Source organism: Phaseolus vulgaris, chromosome 10 (assembly GCF_000499845.2).
Source record: "Phaseolus vulgaris cultivar G19833 chromosome 10, P. vulgaris v2.0, whole genome shotgun sequence".
Lineage (NCBI taxonomy): Eukaryota > Viridiplantae > Streptophyta > Magnoliopsida > Fabales > Fabaceae > Phaseolus > Phaseolus vulgaris.
This window is the reverse complement of record NC_023750.2, coordinates 5872055-5892850: the sequence shown is the minus strand read 5'-3', so window position 1 is coordinate 5892850 and position 20796 is coordinate 5872055. Positions and strand designations below refer to the sequence as shown.

The 20796-nt window shown below is 33.2% G+C and overlaps 4 protein-coding genes and 3 non-coding genes across 8 annotated transcripts; 2 read left to right on the top strand and 5 right to left on the bottom strand.

Moving 5' to 3' along the window:
- Positions 1-1135: 1135 nt before the first annotated feature.
- LOC137819889 (U1 spliceosomal RNA) lies at positions 1136-1296 on the bottom strand. The gene has a single exon (XR_011082472.1). It is a non-coding gene; the product is annotated as a U1 spliceosomal RNA (small nuclear RNA).
- A 1394-nt stretch (positions 1297-2690) lies between these two features.
- LOC137818202 (uncharacterized) lies at positions 2691-7179 on the bottom strand. Its single transcript, XM_068621476.1, has 5 exons — positions 6471-7179; positions 5674-5790; positions 4211-4245; positions 4013-4113; positions 2691-3088 (listed from the first exon to the last, which is right to left on the bottom strand). The coding sequence occupies exons 1-5, from the start codon at positions 6647-6649 to the stop codon at positions 3002-3004; spliced, it is 519 nt and encodes a 172-aa protein (XP_068477577.1). The 5' UTR covers positions 6650-7179; the 3' UTR covers positions 2691-3001.
- LOC137818201 (uncharacterized) lies at positions 7101-11103 on the top strand. Its single transcript, XM_068621475.1, has 8 exons — positions 7101-7370; positions 7967-8023; positions 8717-8792; positions 9113-9192; positions 9348-9397; positions 9524-9608; positions 9754-9852; positions 10552-11103. The coding sequence occupies exons 1-8, from the start codon at positions 7140-7142 to the stop codon at positions 10771-10773; spliced, it is 900 nt and encodes a 299-aa protein (XP_068477576.1). The 5' UTR covers positions 7101-7139; the 3' UTR covers positions 10774-11103.
- An 894-nt stretch (positions 11104-11997) lies between these two features.
- LOC137818343 (glycine-rich protein A3-like) lies at positions 11998-16325 on the top strand. 2 transcript variants are annotated; one of them, XM_068621700.1, is made up of 3 exons: positions 11998-12092; positions 12870-13256; positions 15861-16325. In XM_068621700.1, the coding sequence occupies exons 2-3, from the start codon at positions 12881-12883 to the stop codon at positions 16064-16066; spliced, it is 582 nt and encodes a 193-aa protein (XP_068477801.1). In that variant the 5' UTR covers positions 11998-12092; positions 12870-12880; the 3' UTR covers positions 16067-16325. The 2 variants fall into 2 exon arrangements, with proteins under 2 accessions (XP_068477801.1, XP_068477800.1); XM_068621699.1 differs by having other exon boundaries at positions 12026-12192.
- LOC137819887 (U1 spliceosomal RNA) lies at positions 13652-13812 on the bottom strand. Its single transcript, XR_011082470.1, has one exon. It is a non-coding gene; the product is annotated as a U1 spliceosomal RNA (small nuclear RNA).
- LOC137819896 (U1 spliceosomal RNA) lies at positions 14340-14499 on the bottom strand. Its single transcript, XR_011082478.1, has one exon. It is a non-coding gene; the product is annotated as a U1 spliceosomal RNA (small nuclear RNA).
- Positions 16326-18579: 2254 nt separating the features above from the next.
- Positions 18580-20539, bottom strand: LOC137818342 (uncharacterized). Its single transcript, XM_068621698.1, has one exon. The coding sequence runs from the start codon at positions 20350-20352 to the stop codon at positions 18793-18795; it is 1560 nt and encodes a 519-aa protein (XP_068477799.1). The 5' UTR covers positions 20353-20539; the 3' UTR covers positions 18580-18792.
- Between the last annotated feature and the right edge of the window lie 257 nt (positions 20540-20796).

Sequence of the window (20796 nt, the reverse complement as noted above, 5' to 3'; positions counted from 1 at the left end):
TATATTTCTTAAAACATTATGCTAAAAAAATTTATTAGATTTTTTTTTTAAAAAGAGTGATTTGGCACCAATAATTCTTGGTCATTTTATATTGATAAAGTTAAAACATCCCATCTACCCTAAATTAATAACAATATTCTATGTATGATTTATATATTGTTATTTAAGCACATTCATTCTCAATATGGGACAAATTCATCATTGGAATCGTAACATAACAGGATGAGTTTTAGCCAAAGATAAGTTCGATCATTTATCAAACTTGAAAGAAACACTTAATATATTTCTCAAAATGAAGTTATATTTTTATAAGGAATGTGTATCCTCTCAAACACTTGTAACTTTTATCAAATATCTTTATTTTGTAAATATATAAGGGACATATTAAAAAGATACCAATAAAAATTGAAAGCAACAAAATATTAGAAAATATTTTATCTTAATGCTTGCAAAGGAAGATCAAGGAGGTTATAAAAATGGTATTGTATAAATTAAGAATGACCCTGAAAAATACTTATTCTAATAAAGATTGCTTACAGTTTAACCATTTAGAAGTTATTTAAAAATAAAAATAAAAACTGTTGTCTATTATTCTAAACCATCTACTTTGATAAATATTTACCTTCAATTCTTGCAAAAACCATTGTATCAAAAGTCTTTAAAGTATACACATTTGTCTACTAGACCTTCTACCAGTTGCTTTTTATTTTATAAATAATTGCAAAAAAGATTAAAATTTAATGTCGTTTAGAACTTAAAATAGTACAATCACAATATTAATATTTAACAATTTAAAGTGGTTTAGAACTGAAAATAATATAGAAAAATGTGTTATTGGTAAATAAGGAACTGAAAAGTAAGGTGCAACAGTATATGTGTGAAGAAAAAAAGCCTACAAATCCATCATAAAGTAGTATAAGTTTTATCATTTATTTTATAGAGAACGCATGTAGTATATTTCTCAAAGTTATAGGAATTTTCGTATAACATTCTATTAAATAACTCTAATTCTTTTAACAATGTAATTTAAAAATGCAAACTGCTTCTTAATTTCAAAATAATCTACGCTAGCCAAATTTATAAGACAAATTAAAAATAAATTGAAATTCCAGATACAAAGATTAGACTAATAATGGTAGGGGCTGCGCGAACGCAAGCCCCCTCTAACACAAATTACGACGTAGGCTCTGTCACTTGTACAGACCTTAGAACAGCACCCCTTCTAAGTGCAATGAAGGTCACTGCTCTAGGCCATAGGCCTTAATGATCACCCATTGACCCCGTCCAGGTAAGTATGTTTTCCAATGCCACAAGCACTTATTTTATAGCTCATAGTCTTTACAACTCCATTAGTTTTGTCGATGTGGGACTAAAGACTTCTTATACTGGTATACTAGCCCATAATGCAGGTACTTCTGAATAACTGTGTTTCTTTATTTGAGAAAACAGTATGAAAAATGAAGAAAACACAAATGTCATCAAAATCATTTTTTAATCCAAATGTTTTTTACTTGAATTGTCATAGAATGGTTCTTCATTTAAAAGAAATCAACAGAAAATTTCAATTTTTTGGATAATAAACTCAGTTAAATATTGAGGAAAAACACATTATTTTACTGTGAAACTTATTCAAACTGTCTAGTAAGAGATGTTTAAATTGTTGAAGTATTGAATTATGAAACGAAAATTGTTGAACCAAGCAATAGGACTGAGACATTATCCATTAGAACTTAAATGAATATACCAGAAATTGAAGTTAACTATTAAGAAAAAGTATTCTCAACTTAATAATAGAGAAAGTAAGGTACACAATCTAAACACACCAAAATACAATTTCACTAAATAAATATCAATAATATTAAAAAGTTCAGAACAGTAAATAGTACAATCTCACAATATTAATATAGTATAAACTTGATTATTTACCAAACTAATATCTTTCTCACACTGAAGTTATTTCTTAAGGAATGTGTGTATTTGTATGTCCTCTCTAAGAGGAATTTTCTTGTAACTTCTATCAAATATCTCTATTTTGTAAATATACAAGTGACACATTAAAAGTTATCCATGAAAATTGAAAGCAACTTAATATTAAAAAAATACTTTATCTTATTATTTTAAAGGAAGATTAATGAGGTTGTAAAAAGGGTATTGTATGATTTAAGAATGACAGTGAAAAATACTTATTATATTAAGATTGATTACAGTTTAACCATTTAGAAGTTATTGGAAAAAAAAAACTGATCATATCTTAAATCGAGTAAACCAATATGAACACAACTTTTTCTTTGTTCTTCTATTACACTTCTTAAATTATCTACTTTGATAAATAATTACCTTCAAGTCTTGCAAAAACCATTGTATCAAGAGTCTTTAAAGTATATACGTTAGAGTGTTAGACCTTCTACCACTTGCTTTCTATTTCATATTGCAAAAAAAATTAAAATTTAATGTCTTTTTGTAGATTAAGTAGGTTGATCAGTAAAGTTCACTCCAGTTTAACTTTCCTATCAATAATTTGTGAGAGTGGAAATAGGCTCTAGACTTTGTTAAATCAAACACACATGATATTTTTTTACCTGTTACAGATTTTTTTTAGCCTTGATATGGCATAAAACACTATTGTTAGTGTTGTTTTGTTCTTCTCCATTTTCTTTTATCTCTCATCCAAACAAACCATAAAGAGTTGATTGGAACAGTAAAAATTAGGATTTCATTCAAGTCATTTTCCTTTCAACTCTTGAGAAAGTGAGATAGCATAGCATTCAAGCCAAACAACCAGTAACTCGTACAGTACAACTTTGCAGGGATTTGCTGCAGTCTATACATTTTAATTCTCCTTATTACATTCGAAAACCTTAGCAGACACCAAAAGGACTAACTTGAGTTTGATTCACATTGTGATACTGCTATGTCAAAACTTTCTAAACGGAAAATCAAAGCATGTCTCAAAGATTTGGGTTAAGATCCCTAATGGCATGGACTTGAACAGGTCCAGGCTTCATGAAGAAACTCCATGTGGAAGAAGTGCAGCAGCCACAATTCGACCTTCTTCATTCAGTATGTTGTAAGTTGATGCTGCATTTCTCTATGTAAATAGTCAAAAGAATTTAATTATAATAAACCCAGAGTATGGTAAAATAGTTGTCATAACTAGGGTAACTTCTGTAAGTTGAAAGTGTAAAAAGTTTTTACACTGATAACAATGCATCGGAACTAAACTCTGATGAAAAATAATAAACAAATCATGTAACATTCAAAATTCAAAGAGCCAGTTAAACTAGTAATTTTGGTTGGCTTCTTTCTTGCACCATTTGGAATTTTCTGTATGAGAATAATAGATAATTATACATAATAGCAAATTATCTATCACCATACATTGATCAAATAAAATGCAAATTCTAAAAGATTCTCTCCATTTAAAAGGTTAACCTTGCCAGTATATATTTCCCAGGACTTAATTTTGATACATTGGTTATTGTAAACTAAACTTTGTTTCACATTTGAAGTATTTACCAAATTCTTTCAATCATATGACAACATATGGTCGAATGATAATGTAAATTAGTTTTAAAATAGTAGATCAAAATGAAACTTTTCACTAATCAATTGTACCATCATGCTTGAATTATGAATTGTTGGATTAACCATTTTGTACTTGGGAACTGTTTGGTCAAACTCTATAAAAAGTTCTAAAAGAGATAGATAAGAAAAAAATTGAAATGAGTTTTTCAGTAAGTTAAAATTAGCTTATGCATCAACTAAATTTGTAGACGTTCTTTCATATACCTTCTCTAAATAAACTTCTAGGTCTATCCAAATAGACTCTTAAGTCCATTTCTTTCTAAATCTTAGAAACAAGTTTAATAGTTCTCATGTCCCCCTCTATACCTACAACCTATAAGGATCTATGTGCTAGTTTACTTAGATTACTTAATAAAACATAATAATGAGTACCAAACCAGCAATGAAGTCAAGCAGAACTCTCAAACTAAATCAATCATATAGATACCGAGTCTACAGCTTCTAACTTCACGCCAGTAGATCGAATAAACTGTCTCAGTTCAGGATCTACATGTTGAATGTCCCTTCCACAGCCAAGAATCAAAATCTCTGGCAAATATAAAAGGAAAAGTAGAACTTCACCAAACTTTGGGGGAATAAGAATGTTGAGCAAAGCCAAAAGAATGTCAAAACTAAAAAATCCAACCTGGAATAGGACGAATAACTTTGAAGAGCGACAAGCTGCAAGAAGAGACAAGATATAAGTAAACGAGATATTAGAGCAAGATAACATAATGCATTTTTCTCTAAACAAACAGATGAAACCAGAATGTTATAATGCATTTACTTCTTGTCACTTCTCTGCATGTTTCATAACTATTACACTACGGTGCACACATCCTTTAAATTGGAGGAAGAATTAATAATTGCCAATTAGCAGATGTTATCATCCATTTCTCGTATGCTCAATTCTGAGGATATACAAAATAAAGATTAAAGAAGGAGAATAAACACATCATAAGTACCCTCCTTCCACAATGGAAACCAAGTAATACAATTTAAAAGTATTAACCAAAACATTAAAGAAAATAATGGGTCCTACATATATCTTTTGTAGAAAAGGAATTTATGAGAGAAAAGCAAGTAAACACAAAATAGAGAAAATAAAGAACCACAGAGAATTAGGAGTGTCCGTGGCCCATGCGCAAACTACTATCAGTCTACGTCCCATCTGTTCACATGGCAAAACATGAGAGCTTGAAATGCCATGTCACTTGGTGTTGAATGGATTTTGACACAGGTGTGTGCCTTCCAAGTTCTTCATTCATTCCTGATTTTGGCAGTTGTATATGCAAATGCTAATTTTTCCATTGGTGTTTGCATAGTTCTCAAGTTCAGATCTAAAAGTTGTTTTCAGTTTCATTTATGTGTGTTCCACACTTGTGGCTATTTTTTTGCTGATAGTTACAAGTGATTTGCTTGTTCCTTTGTCCACGGAAGTATTTAACAATTCTTCCATTAGATTAAGAGTGGTGTTCTGGGTGCAGCTCTGAATATGATGCTTCCAGTGCACTGGTGTAGCACAGCAAGGTTTAAGGCTTCTTCTGGCAGTCATCTGCCTAACATACTACATCGACTTTGTTACAGTAAGACAGTGACTGTTACCAAAGTTCTTATAGCATGTTTGTATACACGTTTCATTCATGTTGCAACCATTTCAAAGCACCATTTCGTGAGAGGCAACAATTTCTAGCTTTTAGTGGAATGTCCGTTACAGGGTTCAAAACTGATAAAAAAAAAACACCATTAGACAGGTAGATTTTGGGTTTATATACTTTGTTGCTTCATTATTTTCTGCTTATAGATATGTTAAGGTTGTATACATATATTCAGAAAGATTATTAGGGGTTAATGTAAGTTAAATCTTTTTCTTCTATTTTTCTTCAAACTTCAAAGGTAAATTAGAAACCTTGGACTAGGATCACTAAGGCAGCACAGTTACCACTCCATTATTTCTTCAACTTTAGGTATAAAGGATCAATTTCAGGACAAACACTAACATACAAAATATATAAAATACAATAGCTTCCTTCATAAATGCTTATTTGAATAAAAATGTTGCTAGCAAAGAATAGGAAGAAGAAACAAAGGAGCATAAAACAAACAAACCTATCAGCGGTGATCTCTGAAAACTTCTTAGGTTTCCAAGACATGAGCAAATTTCCAACACAAAGCAAGCTTCCTTCATACTCAACCCCATTTACAGTAAACCCCGTATCATTATACCTAAACAAATTAGAAATAAAAAAATAATAATAATTAACAGCCATGTTAAGTCCCTGCAGAAATCATATGCTACAAGCCCATTTCACAATTAAGTCTATTACGTGAACCCAATACTGAAAAAATTAAAATTTAGAAGACCCTACTTTCAGAATGAGAAGAAAAACACAGAAAGGCAGAAAGGAACAGAGTAATTGCAACCAAGCTAAGTCCATGCATCAAATTACATATCATGTCACCATGTTGTTTGAGAAAATTCTAGAAAACCCATTTCCCTTTCACCTTTGTTCTCAAACCCCCATATTAAAAATCAAAATTTCATACACCCCATACCAGAATGAAACAAAAATGAACAGAAATTACAACCAAGTTAAGTCCCTAAGTCCAGTTACTTGAGACAATTCACGAAAACCCATTTCACATTCAATACTCTTCCTCGGACCCTATACTTTTTAAAAAAAAAAACTCTTTAAAACACCCCACTTCAAGAATTCCAAAAAAAAGAGCAAAATAGTTATAACCAAGTTCACTCCCTGCATCAAATCATACATCCTGTCACCATGCTATTTGAGACAATTGCAGAAAACCCATTTTACATTCAACTCTCTTCCTCAAACCCCATATAAAAAAAAACCAAAATTTAAAACTTTACAAGAACAAAAACCAAAAGGGGAAGAACCAACCCTTGAAATCGGAGCTGGTCCTCGGGGACTTGATCGATGAGATTGATCTGATCGTACAAAGAGAAAGCGCGTCGAAGAGAGGGTAACGCATTGACATGGCTGTGAGGCTTTAACGGTTCTTTGCGAAGAGTGCGTAAAAGGGTTGGAAGTGCAGATGCTGCTCTTTGCCTAACCGCCATGCCTCCTCTGTCTTGCTCTTTCCAGCAGCACCAAACGAACTCTGGTCTTCTCCACCCTTCCCTCAAGCTATTTTCATTTTTATTATTACTTCTTTAACTAAATAATTGAAGAGTTTAATGAATCTTTGTAAAAGCAACTAAGAAAAAAATTATTATTTATACTATCTTTGAAAGATATGAAAAAAGAATAATGCTTTTTTTTAATTAAAATAACGTTTTTTAAATTATGAAATTCATCAATTTGCATCTAATTCTCGATGTAAATAGAAGAAAGTTTATATCTTTGAACCAAATATCCTACAAAACGTATATGAATTTTTCAAATAGTATATATGAAAAATTTATTATGAAATTATTAACTAGTCAATTTTAGGGATAAATTTGGGTATTTATTAATAATAATAATAAACTAATTAAAATAAAAAACGGGTAAACAAAAGAGAAGTGAAAGTAGAATAAACACCAACACCAACAAAAACAACAACGTTAAATGGCTTATTCTTCTTGTTCTTGTTCTCGTTTGTTGTTGCAATTACAGAGTTCTTCGCGAGTAATGTTACGTCTCTCACCCTTTCTCGCTACTCCTCCTTCTTCTTCTCTCTCTTTCTCCTCCAACTGCCACGTGTCCTCTTCAGCTCAATCCACACTCCAACAGGCACATCAACGAAGCTCAGAAATGGTGGCATCGGAATATGCTGACCTCAATCTCTCTTACAACTTGGTAACCCTTTTTGTGTACATATTTTTTCTGAGACACTGTTATTTTGATACACCCACTTAATGGTTTAGTGTAGTTTTCCCTCTCTCAATCACCCATGAATTTTTTTCTTCACATTGGAACATTTGAATGAAAACAAGAAACAAATTGATCTGTTTGTAATGTAAAAGTGAAAACAGAGGATAAAAGTGCAGTTAAAACACCCTTAGCCCTTAAAAGTAAGAAAATTTAAATAAGTTGCTGAAATTTCCACTCTTTCATTTTAGTTCCTAAACTTAATCGCTTGCTGACATTTTTGTTCCTCATTATATGTTATCGTTTAATGTCTTGAACTTTAGACCAATCAGATTGACGAATTGTACCTTTTAGGACTTGTTTCGAATTTTATTAGTTTCATGAACTAAGGTGGTGAAAGTATTATATACTTTTACAGACTGTAATGGTGGTTTAAAAAAATATTAATCTATATGATGCATAACATAATACAAGAGGAACTAGTATATTGATGAGTTTGTGAGTTTTTGTGTGTGTTAGTTTAATGGTGGTTTTTATGTGTTTGTTATTTATTTAACCATGTTATGTTGTGTATCGAATTTCAGGATCTGGGTCACCTCAGGATCAGACAACATGTTAATCCTCTAAGCTCTTCTTTCTCTGTAATGTGTTACTTTATAAGTTCAATCTCCCATTCAATTATTTAGCTATGTTCATGTTAGTTTTATTAATATCGTAAGAAGTTGTGTATGAATGAATCTATGATATTACATATATAGATAAATAGGAGTGCAAGTGACACAATCTTCAACACACATATTCTGTTATGGGTTAAATTTCATTGGAAATTATAAAATTAGGAGGGAGACTTGTTAAATAAGAAATGAGACTCACAAAGTTTCATGTTTTCCATTAAAGTTCAACTGATATAGAGCATGTTCAAAAAAGTATCTCTCAGTTAAAATGTAATTTTGGTCACAACATTTGCTATCAATTTATTCATTGTTCGCCACGTTTATTCAAGTTATTATACAAAGAGGTATAGGAATTGAGAATTTAATTAGAATGATGACAATGTAAAGGTTGTTTACTCTATGATTATGTATGATAAGATTGTTGACATTGTAATAATTACTTTAAAAGTCATATTTACAAGGATTTTAATCAGCTGACAACATAAATTCCGTGCATTGATAGCGTATTATAATTAAACTTGTGATGCATTTTTGTGGAGAACCAGAGGAAGATACAGAAACAAGACATAAATAGCTTCTGTGGCATGGAGTTAGGATATCATTCATCATGCATTGAGGTAGTCTTTCGCTTTCCATTAATGTGGTTCTTTTTCTTTATAGGTTCCTGCAGAAGTACCAGACTGGAACCAGGTCTTTGCAGACCCAATGTTGCCACTCATGGTGGACATCGGATGTGGTAACCTGAATTTCAATGATAAGTTTATTTGATGCATTTTGTGTGTCTGTTATGGACTGGCACAGATCATGTATCTGGAAACTAATAATGATAGAACTAGTTTCTTGCATGATATAATACTGAGGTTGCAGTTGACTTTTGATTTGCTGAATCAAAATATCTTGTTGATATTGATATAACAATCATTTTCATTAATTTGTACCCTTGACATGAAAATTCCATTAAGAAGTACCTCTAGAACTAGGATCAATGAATCATTTCACTAACTTGAGTACACCTATTCCAGCATATCTGATGTTCTAATTTGTAAACAATGTCAGGCAGTGGCAGGTTTCTAATGTGGTTGGCTAAAAGAACTCCTAAACAGAGAAATTTTTTGGGACTGGAAATCCGAGAAAGGGTATGGAATCATTTTCTTTCCGTCACTTTTTGTTTTCAAATGCCCTGTATAATTGCTTCTTTCAATCAGTTTTTATTTCTTATCTGTTCTGGCACATTAAGCTTTGAATATTATAGAAGATATCTTGTCTGAAAATGTAATACTTCCTTGTGCAGATTGTCAAGCGTGCTGAGACATGGGCAAAGGATCTGGCTCTCAATAACATGTACTATCCTAAAACTCTTTATAGATGGTGGTCTATATATATATATATATATATATATATATATGTATGTATGTATAATTGTTTTTCAATTCTGGAGTATTGACTGGTGTTACACTAAAATGCCAGACATTTCTTGTTTGCAAACGCCACAATTTCTTTCAAGCAGTTGGTAGAATCATATCCTGGGCCCTTGGTCTTAGTCTCAATTCTGGTGAGTTATGTCCTCTGTAGAACTCCAAGGCAAGAAAAGGGTACAACTGAGCTAAGGGCTTGTTGGCTACATTGTTATTACTTAAGGGTTTTTCATCAAAAAAGTCATTTGTTTGTGGTTAAATGATTTCACCCTACACATGCAGTGTCCAGACCCACATTTCAAGAAAAGACATCATAAAAGAAGAGTTCTCCAGAAGCCTTTGGTTGGTGCTATAGTGGACAATTTAATGCCAGGGGGACAGGTATATTTCTGCATGATTGCAAATCTCATGCGTGTTCATCTAGAGTTTTGGTAAATGATCTTCTGTGAGATTTGCTTCTTATACTATACTCTCTTATTTTAATTGCTACAACTTAGACTGAAGATGGACCATGGTATGAGCATTTATTTATTGTTGAGATAGATATGTTGAAGACAATTATCAGCAACATGCTTGAGATTTTGCAAATAGTGTTTTACCTTAATGGGGTAATAATGCATGGAATGGTATTTTCTACATCTACTGCAAACATTGAAAGATCTTACCGCACCATTTATTATTAATTATGACATGAATAAATCTCTTTGCCAATTTCTCCTTGATCCCTTTTCCCTTTCCCTCTCCTATTGTGTTTTTATGCTGTTCCTGGATAGTCACTGTCATAAAAGATTGTGGAATCAATTTGTATACTAAAACAGTCATATACTTTATTTCTGACTCAAGGTGTATACACATTTACATTGTTTTTGGAAGGTCATTTGCATAAAGACTATGCATGTATCATTTTTAATTTGATCATTTCATTCAGTGTAACACTAGGAGACTTGCAGAAATGTTGAGGTTCTTTATTTCCTTTGTTATTAGATTCATATTTTTGGTTCTGAATATTTCTTTTACTAATATTGACAGTTATTGTGGAGCTTTTGACTGAAATTCTTGTTTGCTATTGTGTTATTACAGGTATTTGTACAGTCTGATGTGCTTGAAGTGGCACTTGACATGAGAAATCAGTTTGATGAAGTTGAAGCACTGAAACACATAGATGTTTCCAACCCGGCTATGTTGTGTGACAGTGAAGGGTGGTTGTTAAGCAACCCCATGGGAATAAGGACTGAGAGAGAGATTCATGCAGAACTTGAAGGTGCAAAAATCTTCAGAAGATTGTACCAGAAACATATATGAATGAAGAGTTCTCAAGATTAACTACTTTGTTGATTTGCTCTCCAACTATGAAGCAAAAGGAGAACCTTGTCCATGTCAGACATAAATGGAATGGAACACTCATGAGACACACTGCTCCCCACATGACACCTCAAATCTTAACAAGATGCTTGGACTTTTTTTGTGCCTGCTAGGTTCAAGTTCTTTTACATGTTCAACCATAGTTAAATAGAATGCTTACCAATATTCTCTTTTTAGCTAGATATCTCTCACTTTCTGGTGAATTGTGTTTTGACCAGAGAAGTATTAAGGTGTGTGCTATCCAATGAAGTTCTCATATTCCACAGATCATACCTAATTGGTTAAGCTTTATGATTTGTGTATTTATGTATTTGTACTGTATTTTTATATGATCAAGTACTACTACAGTTGAAAAAGTAATTTTCTGGAAAAACACACAAACTATTTCCCTTACATAGAATGACTCAACTTGGATTATTCAATATTTCATGTGATTTTCTGATACAAAAGCCTCAAACAGGAAAAAAAAAACTGTATTTTAGTTTCAAATACAATAAACAATATACAAGTAGTTGTCCATGCAATTTATAAGGTAGGGTTGATTAGGTAAAATGGTAGGCATAGTTTAGGTGAGGTTCATTGAGTAATATTTTAACCACTAATATTTTTAACTAAAATTCATAGTGTAATGGATAATACTTTTTTTTCATACATATGTTATGAGAGGAGGGTATTCTTTAGAAATCTTATTTAAATAATTTACTTTTGTTTCACTCAAATCAACAATATATTAGTATCTTAAAAAATAATTAAAATAAAACAAAGATTACTAAAAATTAAAGTAAAATGAGCTTGATTATATGCAAGTAATTTATCCTCTGTTTTTTAATTTTGAAACTATAAAAATTTATTGGCAATTACTAAAATTAATGTAACTGCATACCTAACATTACCCCAACATTGACGCATGAAAAGTAAAGGACAGCGGAATTCTACGAACATTAACGACAAAACAAACAGTTTGTAGTTTTACGTTATTTTATTCATGAGGAACATAACTATTTTAGTGATAATAAATATTTTGAGGAAATTAAAAATATTATACAAAATTGATTTAATTGTTAAACAACTATTTTAGTGGTAATAAATTTCGTATACACACAATTTTAAAATATTTTAATTGATTTAATTTAATATAAAAAAAAATCATTAAACCATTTCATAGAAATTGTTCTGTAACAGTTTTCAAATAAAACGTAAACGCGTAAAGATATGTCTGTGCTCCTCTTATATTAAGAGAATGATAGGTAGAAGAAAAGGTAAAGTTTCAAATTATTTATTCTTATTCTTCTGGAGATAATTATCTTCTTTCATCAACTTTAGAAGATTTCAGAGAAAGCATTCACAATTTCCGTTTGAGTAAGCATGAAGCAACAATGATATTCTTTTTTTTTTCATTGTTGCTGCCTAATATTCTGTGTGGAAATGGATTCTGTTTTCAGTTTGGTTTGATTAACATGTCATGATTCTTGTTTTCTTTGATAAATTTTGATACCTGTTGTACAACATGATCAACAGGGTTCTTCATGGTTATTGGATTGTGCCAATTTTAGTGCCTGTGTTCCTGTTTTTCTTTTTTCTTCTCAGATTTTTCCTTTATCCTTTGGCATGATCAATGATGAAAGAAACATGGATTTGATCAACTTTCATATATTCTGAATGCTGTGATGAACCTTGTTCTTCATTGTTCGTTAGGGGTTTTGCTAGATATTGATATATTCGTTGTTTAATCTTCTTGTTCCTGTTTAAGTTAATTATGAACTTATCCTGAATCATTTTTTGGTTCTGCAATTGACACTGCAAATCAGTGTTGATGTAACAACAATCTTTTTTTCCATAGAATTGAATTATGGATGTAGGTGAAGATTAAGGAATAACTTCATTCCATCCTTGGAAAGATTGGTGTAAACTCCTTTTTAGTATCTTATTTGTGAACTTGTTTCTTGAAATTATAACTGATTTGTGATTGGGTGTAAATGTGAGACTGGTTTTCATTGATCAGCATGAGCAATAAATTGAGATTCTTTTGGCTATAGGTTGAATCAACATGAGCAATAGAAAAGATGATGATGAGTCAAGTGAAAGAGGTATATTTCCATATCTAGGGCATCATCCAACAGCACCTCCCTACCCTCCAACTGCACCTCCCTACCCTCCAAATGTATACCCAGGACCAGGCTATCCTCCTCCAGGAGGGTATCCCCCAACAGCCTACCCTTCAACAGCATATCCACCACCACCAGGAGGGTATCCTCCTTGTGGTCACTACCCTTCAGAATACCCACCTGCATATCCACCACCACCTGGAGCATATCCACCTCATGGAGGGTATCCACCTAATGCTTATCCTCATTCAGGGTACTATCCACCAGCTTACCCTGCTGCACATGGTTATCCACATGCTATGCCTCCATATTCTGCAGGTAACAATAGTATTTAGATTATCTTTAAAGTCTGGAAAATCTTGTCTCCATATTCTGCAGGTAACAATAGTATTTAGATTATACGTTTAACAATAGTATTTACTTTACATCTGTTAGAATTTACTTTTTTCATTATTAAAATTTACTGCAAGAAACGAACAAGTGACTTAGAAGGTAAATTTGGGCAATAGACCTAGTAATAGAAATAAACTGAGTAAATAAAATAAATAAGTAATACAAGAATTTTAAATTAGGGTTTAGAATAAGAAAAAATATACTAAGAATATAGCGAACTTGAACATAAACCTGGATAATTAACCTAGTAATAAAAACTAAGTAATATAAGAATATTAAATTAGAGTTAAGGATATGTAAATTATTTCAAACTAAGAATGGTAGGGGCTGCGCGAACGCAAGCCCCCTCTGACACAAATTACGACGTAGGCTCTGTCACTTGGACAGACCTTAGAACTGCACCCCTTCAAAGTGCAATGAAGGTCACAGATCTAGGCCATAGGCCTTTTTGATCACCCATTGACCCCGTCCAGGTAAGTATGTTACTCAATGCCACAAGCACTTAATTTATAGCTCATTCTCTTTACAACTCTACTAGTTATTTCGATGTGGGACTTGATAATTCTTTATACTTGTAACCATAGGACTCTGCAAGTTCTTTTAGTAACAACTGTCTTTTATTTGAAAAAACGAAGTACAACAAATGAAGGAAACACAAATGTCATCAAAATCCAAATGATTTTTTACTTGAACTGCCTCTGAATGATTGTTCATATAAATGAAATCGACAGAAAAGTTCAATTTGTCTTGAACTGCCCATTGTTCATATCAACTTGTGGGATAATATACTCAGTTTAATATTTCAGAAAAAAAAATACATGATTTTATTCTGAAATTTATTCATAATATGTTTTAGTATTGAATCATGAAACAGAATATTGTTGAACCAGAGGGTAATCAATCATTCTCAACATCCTAATATAGCATGGAAACAGTGTTAATTAACCAAATCTAAGAAATATAAAAGAATAAAAACAGTGTAAGTCGAAAAATCATAAAATTGAATTAGTAGGGGCTGCGCGAACGCAAGCCCCTCTGACACAAATTTTGACGTAGGCTCTGTCACTTTGACAGACCTTAGAACAGCACCCTTTTAAAGTGCAATAAAAGTCACTGCTCCAGACCATGGGCCTAAGTGATCACCCATTGACCCCATCCAGGTAAGTATGTTTAGCAATGCCATAAACATTTACTTTATAGCTCATATTGTATTCTACCTTAGTGGACATCTCAATGTGGGACTTGAGATGCGTCACAGAAGTTAAGAAAGTGTATTATGGGTTATTAAAAAACAAAATACAATACCGAACGAAACACAAATGTCAAAATCATTTTTAATCCAAATGATTTCGACTTGAGCATAGAACGGTTGTACAAATAAAACAAATCACCAGAAAAGTTCAATTTGAGGGATTATAAACAGTTAAATATTTTGAGGAAAAAAAGACATTATTTTATCGTGAAACTAATTCAAAATGTCTAGTAAGAACATGCTAGAATTGGAGTCCAAAAACTGCATCTATCATAAAATCTGCATCAAGCAGTCTAAAATATGTGAAGCTATAATGACTTGTTTGGTCCAAAATATGATCAAAATAAACATGCAGCTAATACAAACATACTAGATTGTTGAGAAATTTGTTCAAGTAGTAAATTGTGAAATGAAAATATAGTGGTATCCATTTGTTGTTATTATATTGTGTGTTCTTCCCAGGTAAACAGGTATTTTTTCCAAATCAGTTACAAAATAAGAATGGTTTAATCAGTTAAGCTAGCCCATTACTGACATACCTAGGTAAGACAGATAGCATTACAAATTAGTGATGCTAACAAAACAATATCACAAAAATCCGTATGCATACATTTCAAAGAACAAAAAACTATCACAAATATGTATGAATTTCAATATAGCTTAGTCTGCATGCATATTGTGATATATCACCACAAGCTTTCTTGAAAGATGAGGGAAGTCAAGTCAAATTATCAGAAGGGTTGTAAAAAGTATTCAGGAGCCAATCTTGGATAACATGGTATAACAGTGTTTAACAAAATAGTATCCTATTCATACTTCACTACGAGACTGATAAAATATTGGAGATCTTATGTTCATAAAATTGTTAAGCAAAAGACCAACATACTTGAAGAATATTGATACTCAGCAACATATAAAACTGGGCTTTGACTTTCATAATTTCCTGTTTGGACATATTTTAATTGTTGTTCACTGTTTATTCACAAAACCAGTAAAAACTTGTCAAAATTGATGTACTTGTACTCCTTGTTTTGAATGTATACTTGTTTTCACAGGTGACCAATTTTAGAACCTAGAGAACATATTAACTTTTGTCTTAACACTATAAAGTACTCAATAATTGACCCCAAATAGATGAAGATAATTTCACCTAACTGTGTTTTCAAGTAGAATGTATTGATCAATTAATTAGTTTTACATATTTTATCTTATATAGTGAGACAATGTTTTATTGTTGTTGTTTGTAAGGTGTGCAGTGCTAACTTTCTGATATGCAGGGCGTGGAGCTGGTATGGGAGGAATGTTGGCAGGGGGTGCTGCTGCCGCGGCTGCTGTTTATGGTGTTCACCATTTGGCTCATGGACATCATCGTTATGGACATGGTGGTTACTTCGGTCATGGAAAGTTCAAGCATGGGAAATATGGCAAACATGGAAGGTTTGGATTTGGCAAGTTTAAGCATGGTTGGAAAAGGTGGAAGTGATGAAGTGAGCATTGTATCAAATATGTAATGCTGAGTAAGGTCATGAATTTAGTGGTGGTGTGAATAATGTATGCAACAACATATTGCATGTTTATTCTGTGCATGAAAGAAATTCACCATCTTGGATTTCTTACTATTTGGTCCTTTATCTAGCAGTTCAGTAAATGTGACAGATAACTAGAAATTACTACTGTGTGGCGTCAATGTGCAGCTATTTGTTGGATTTAAACATCTATTAAAAAATAAACAAATTATGGAATGTCCTACTAGTTTTGAATTAAGGAATCTCAGAATTAAAAGAAAAGAATTTTATCAAACATCTCACACAACTTAATGGCAAATTATGAGTGCTATAGAACTAAGAAAGTCACTTATAATTTTATTTTAAAACTACCAACAAAATTTGAAGATGGTTCAAATAGGGAACATTCCACAACCTCAGAATTTACAAATAATCCTTGCTTTTCATTTCCTGTTCATACACATATTCCAATGAATAAGGTAGCTGGATTTAAATCACATACTTTTTACTTCACACTACTCACTTTTCCACCTAAATTTGTTAATGTAGACCTTTTAACAGGTCTTTTCCATCAAACCAGTAACAATTTGAGAATGGTTTAGCCTAAGCTAGTATTGGTAGACATTTTGAATTAGTTAAACATTAAATCTTAACAAATTAGCAATGCTTACTTAAGAATATCATAAATATTATAGCCTTTATCGTTGATTTTTCTTTATAAAAGTGTTAACAGTGCAAACGGATCATTTATACTCTGAAAAATTTATTCCAAAAAATACATTCTAAAAACATGTATAATACGTTATGAAAAACACATTGCCGAATGTATATAATATGTTTTGAAAAGTTTATTTTAAAAATTATGTTCCAGAAAAGACGTTTTCCAAAAATATATTTTATAAATTCCAGAAACTATGTTTCTCATTCTGAAAAAGGTTATCTGAAAGTCATTTTTAAAAGGGGTACGACAACTACTTATTGTAAAGTAACTTGCTTATGACTACTTTTATTTATGACAACTTTGTGCAAATGTGTAGTTTTTTGTGTACTTAAACAAATTCATCATCCTTTATTACTTTGATTGTCTTTTTACTATTTTTTTCCCTTCATCAACAGCTAAAAGTTAAGGTAGCAGTTCAGTAAAATTGATAGATAAACACTGAAAACGTTCATCAGTTGTTAGTGGAATTTAAGTGTAGCATTGGACTTACATGTGATGTGATAACTTGTTTCCATTGAAGTCTACTGAAAGAGGGCCTCCATGAAACTAATGAGTCATGAGAAAGATTATTATTATTATTCTGTGACTTGTATGTGCAACTACTTTGTTGTAATAAAGCATCTTTTATGGAAGGAAAAAACACTAGGAATTAATATTCAAGAATCATATAATCAGCATGAGCAATAAATTGAGACTCTTTTATCTTTCTTGTTGCTGAGTATCCTCCACCTGCATATCCACCACCACCAGGACAGTATCCTCTCATTCACTGTGAACAGAAACAGCTTCAGAATAAAAGAGCATTCAGGGTATGCAGAGGCTGAGTATTATCTATGCTGGATAATAAGATAGTGCCCCTAATGCAAAAATAAATGACACTGAGCTCTGAAAGAAAAATTAACAACATAAAAATGAATAGCAGATACCTTCATAGTGTGCACATTCAAAGGTTAAAGGGTGGCATTAACAAGACATGAACCTAAGTGCAGATCAAGCTCCTCTGAAATTCCTCTAAACATATGATTTCTGTTTCATGGGATGATCACAAATGACCATTGTATATCAATCATATTAAGAAGGCATGTGTGCAAAGACAGAAGAGAGACAAGGATATGGGTACATTTGATGACTTCATATGGATAGACAGTTTTGTAACTAACTTACCAAGTTGTTACAGTTGTGAACAGTATAATAAATTGGAGTTTAGTCAGAGTTGGGAGGGGGTTTGTAGACTTCATTGGAGATTTTCTGGACACTCTCAAAGTGTCCTGGGTTGTAAACATTCTCTTTCTCTTGATCATGTTCACCACAATAAAATTCACATTCTTTCTTTTCATCTGGTTCTGAATCCTTAATTTTTTTCCCTAATTATCAGTTAATTCTATATGTCAACTCTAACCTTAAACATTCCAAACATTTAAGTCCTACAAACACTGATCTATACTGGAACTACTGATTGATTCTAGCCCCTGTTCATCAATTTGACTTGACTAGATTCTAGCACACAAATACCACACTAATTTCTCAAGTTATATGTAGTCCACAAATCTCTTCATCCATCCAGAACAAAATTTATTTAATGATGCATAACTTTGCTATTGTTGTGAGTTACTTCTTCAAAATTAAAAACGGTATGATTTAAAACACAGCAAGAATGAGAGAGATCACCCCAAAAGTGTATCCTACATTTGTGATATACAAAATATAATTTCTATGAGCTTCAGTTAATTGCAACAAGAAGAATACATATATATATAAAAAGACTTTGACTAGAAATTCAATGTTATCTTTTGATATTGAAATGAAATATATATACAAAATATACTTTCACACAATGACATTTGACTAGTCCTAGTCTAGTCCAATTTTGATTTGCCCCACATGCAGATCAGATATATAACTAAGCCTTTAGACAAATCATCAGTAATCTTCCTCGTGTAAACCTTTTGCCCCCTATAATGATTAGACTAAGAATCCATGGCTCTACCAACTTGTGGAGTCAGGTTGCTCATGCTTCTGCTGGAACCCATAACTCCCATCTTGTTGCAAACCCATATCATAAACTTCAGAATCTGCACCTCTACCTCTTGGTGAAGCATAATCTAAAGTCCTGTTAGCAAACTTTCCTCGACTTTTGCCTCTAATGGAATTGCCCCCTCTCTGTTTCCTGACAGAACCAACTCCCCCTGAGTACGACTCATTAGACCCATCAACATTCTTGGAGAAAACCCTCCTTCCACTCCCCCTACTCCTCGACGTTCCATCAAAACTTGTTTCATTCCTCCCAAAATTCGAAGAGGGAGGAGAGTGTTCTCCACCATCAAACCTTCCATTTGCATTCCTCTGATAATTCAAAGGAGAAGATCGCCCTCCATTGTCAGACCTACCAACATTATCAGACAAAACCCTCCTTCCATTTCCATTTCTTCTGAATCTACCATCACCCTCCACTCCATTCCTCCCATAACTCACTTGAGAAGACCGCGCTCCACCGCTACCAACATCATCAGACAAAAACCTCCTCCCATTCCCATTCCTTCTTGATCTACCATCACCCTCCACTCCATTCCTCCCATGAGACCGCACTCCATTTCTACCAACATTATCAGACGAAAACGTCCTCCTATTCCTATTCCCATTCCTTCTCGAGCCAACATCACCCTCACCCTCCACTCCATTTCTCCCATAATTCACATCAAAAGATGAAAATTCTCCATCATCACCTTCCAATTCAAACCCATCAACATCCTCCAACAAAACCCCTTTTCCATCCCCATTTCCACTCAAATCCCCACCATACACAACTCCTTTCCTTCCATTTCCCATTTCACTCAAACCTACACCAAATTCAAATCTCTTCCCCCCATTCGCCTTTTCACTCAACTTTCCACCAAACTCAATCTCCTCTCCCCCATTTCCCTTCTCACCCAACTTATCATCAAAAACATTCCCCTTTACCAAAACCCCTTTCCCATCAACCCCCCCTCCATCCACATCATGTCCCCCCTTCACCAGCCCATACCCATCAACCCTTCTATAAGGCTTCACACTGTGCACCACCCCTTTGGGGAAAAACCTAGCAGATGGCAACTCATCAGGGGTCTCAAACAACACAGGCCCATCCCTCTCACTCCACATATCAAACCCACCAGGCTTCTGAAACCTGTCGGCAAGAACCTTCACCTGCTCATCAGCTCCTACAGAGAACAGATTAGGCGCCGCCACCGCTCTCTCCACCACCTCCCACGGCCGCTCCAGCTCCGACACTGCCGCCTTCAGCTCCGCCCGCTTCCGCATCTCGTATATCTGCCGCTCCCGGCTCAGGCGCGCCTTCAGCAGCTGCTTGGCCTTCTTCGCCTGCATCCGCTTCCACACCCACTTCGACACGCCACCCGGGTACGTGCGGGGACCCCCACCCATTCGGATTACGGTGCTCACACGTGCGGAAGGATTGGGAAGAAATTGGAGGGCTTTAATGGGGTTGTGGAAAAAGGGGCATTGGGAGAATGAAAGGTGGTGGTGTTGAGGGAGTAAAAGGTTCATCTTGGGTTTGCTTTCAAATGCCCCACAACAACACCAAGAACAGATTTGTTAAAAAAATCAACTTTTTTATCTGAAAAGAAGAAAATTTTGAGAATTGGATGGTTCTTTGGAAGCTACTGCAGTCACAAGTCCCTAATCCTCGTTCATTCTTTCTACACTGTGGTCGTTCGCAGATATGGCTTATGTTCTGTTACTGTTATATATGGTTGCATTTGCAGGAACCAAGTCTTTATTAGAAACTATAATATTTTGAAAAATAAATTTCTTTTTTTTTTTTCCTAAAATAATCTTTCAAGAATCAAATTTGTTCTAGAAATTATTTTTTGGAAAATGGTTTGTTGGAAATTCTTTTTTTTTCAGACAATATTTTCTAAAATACATTTCGTGAATTATGGAAAGGATATTCCGAAAGTTTTTGAAAAAATAATCTCGAAGTCATGGGTA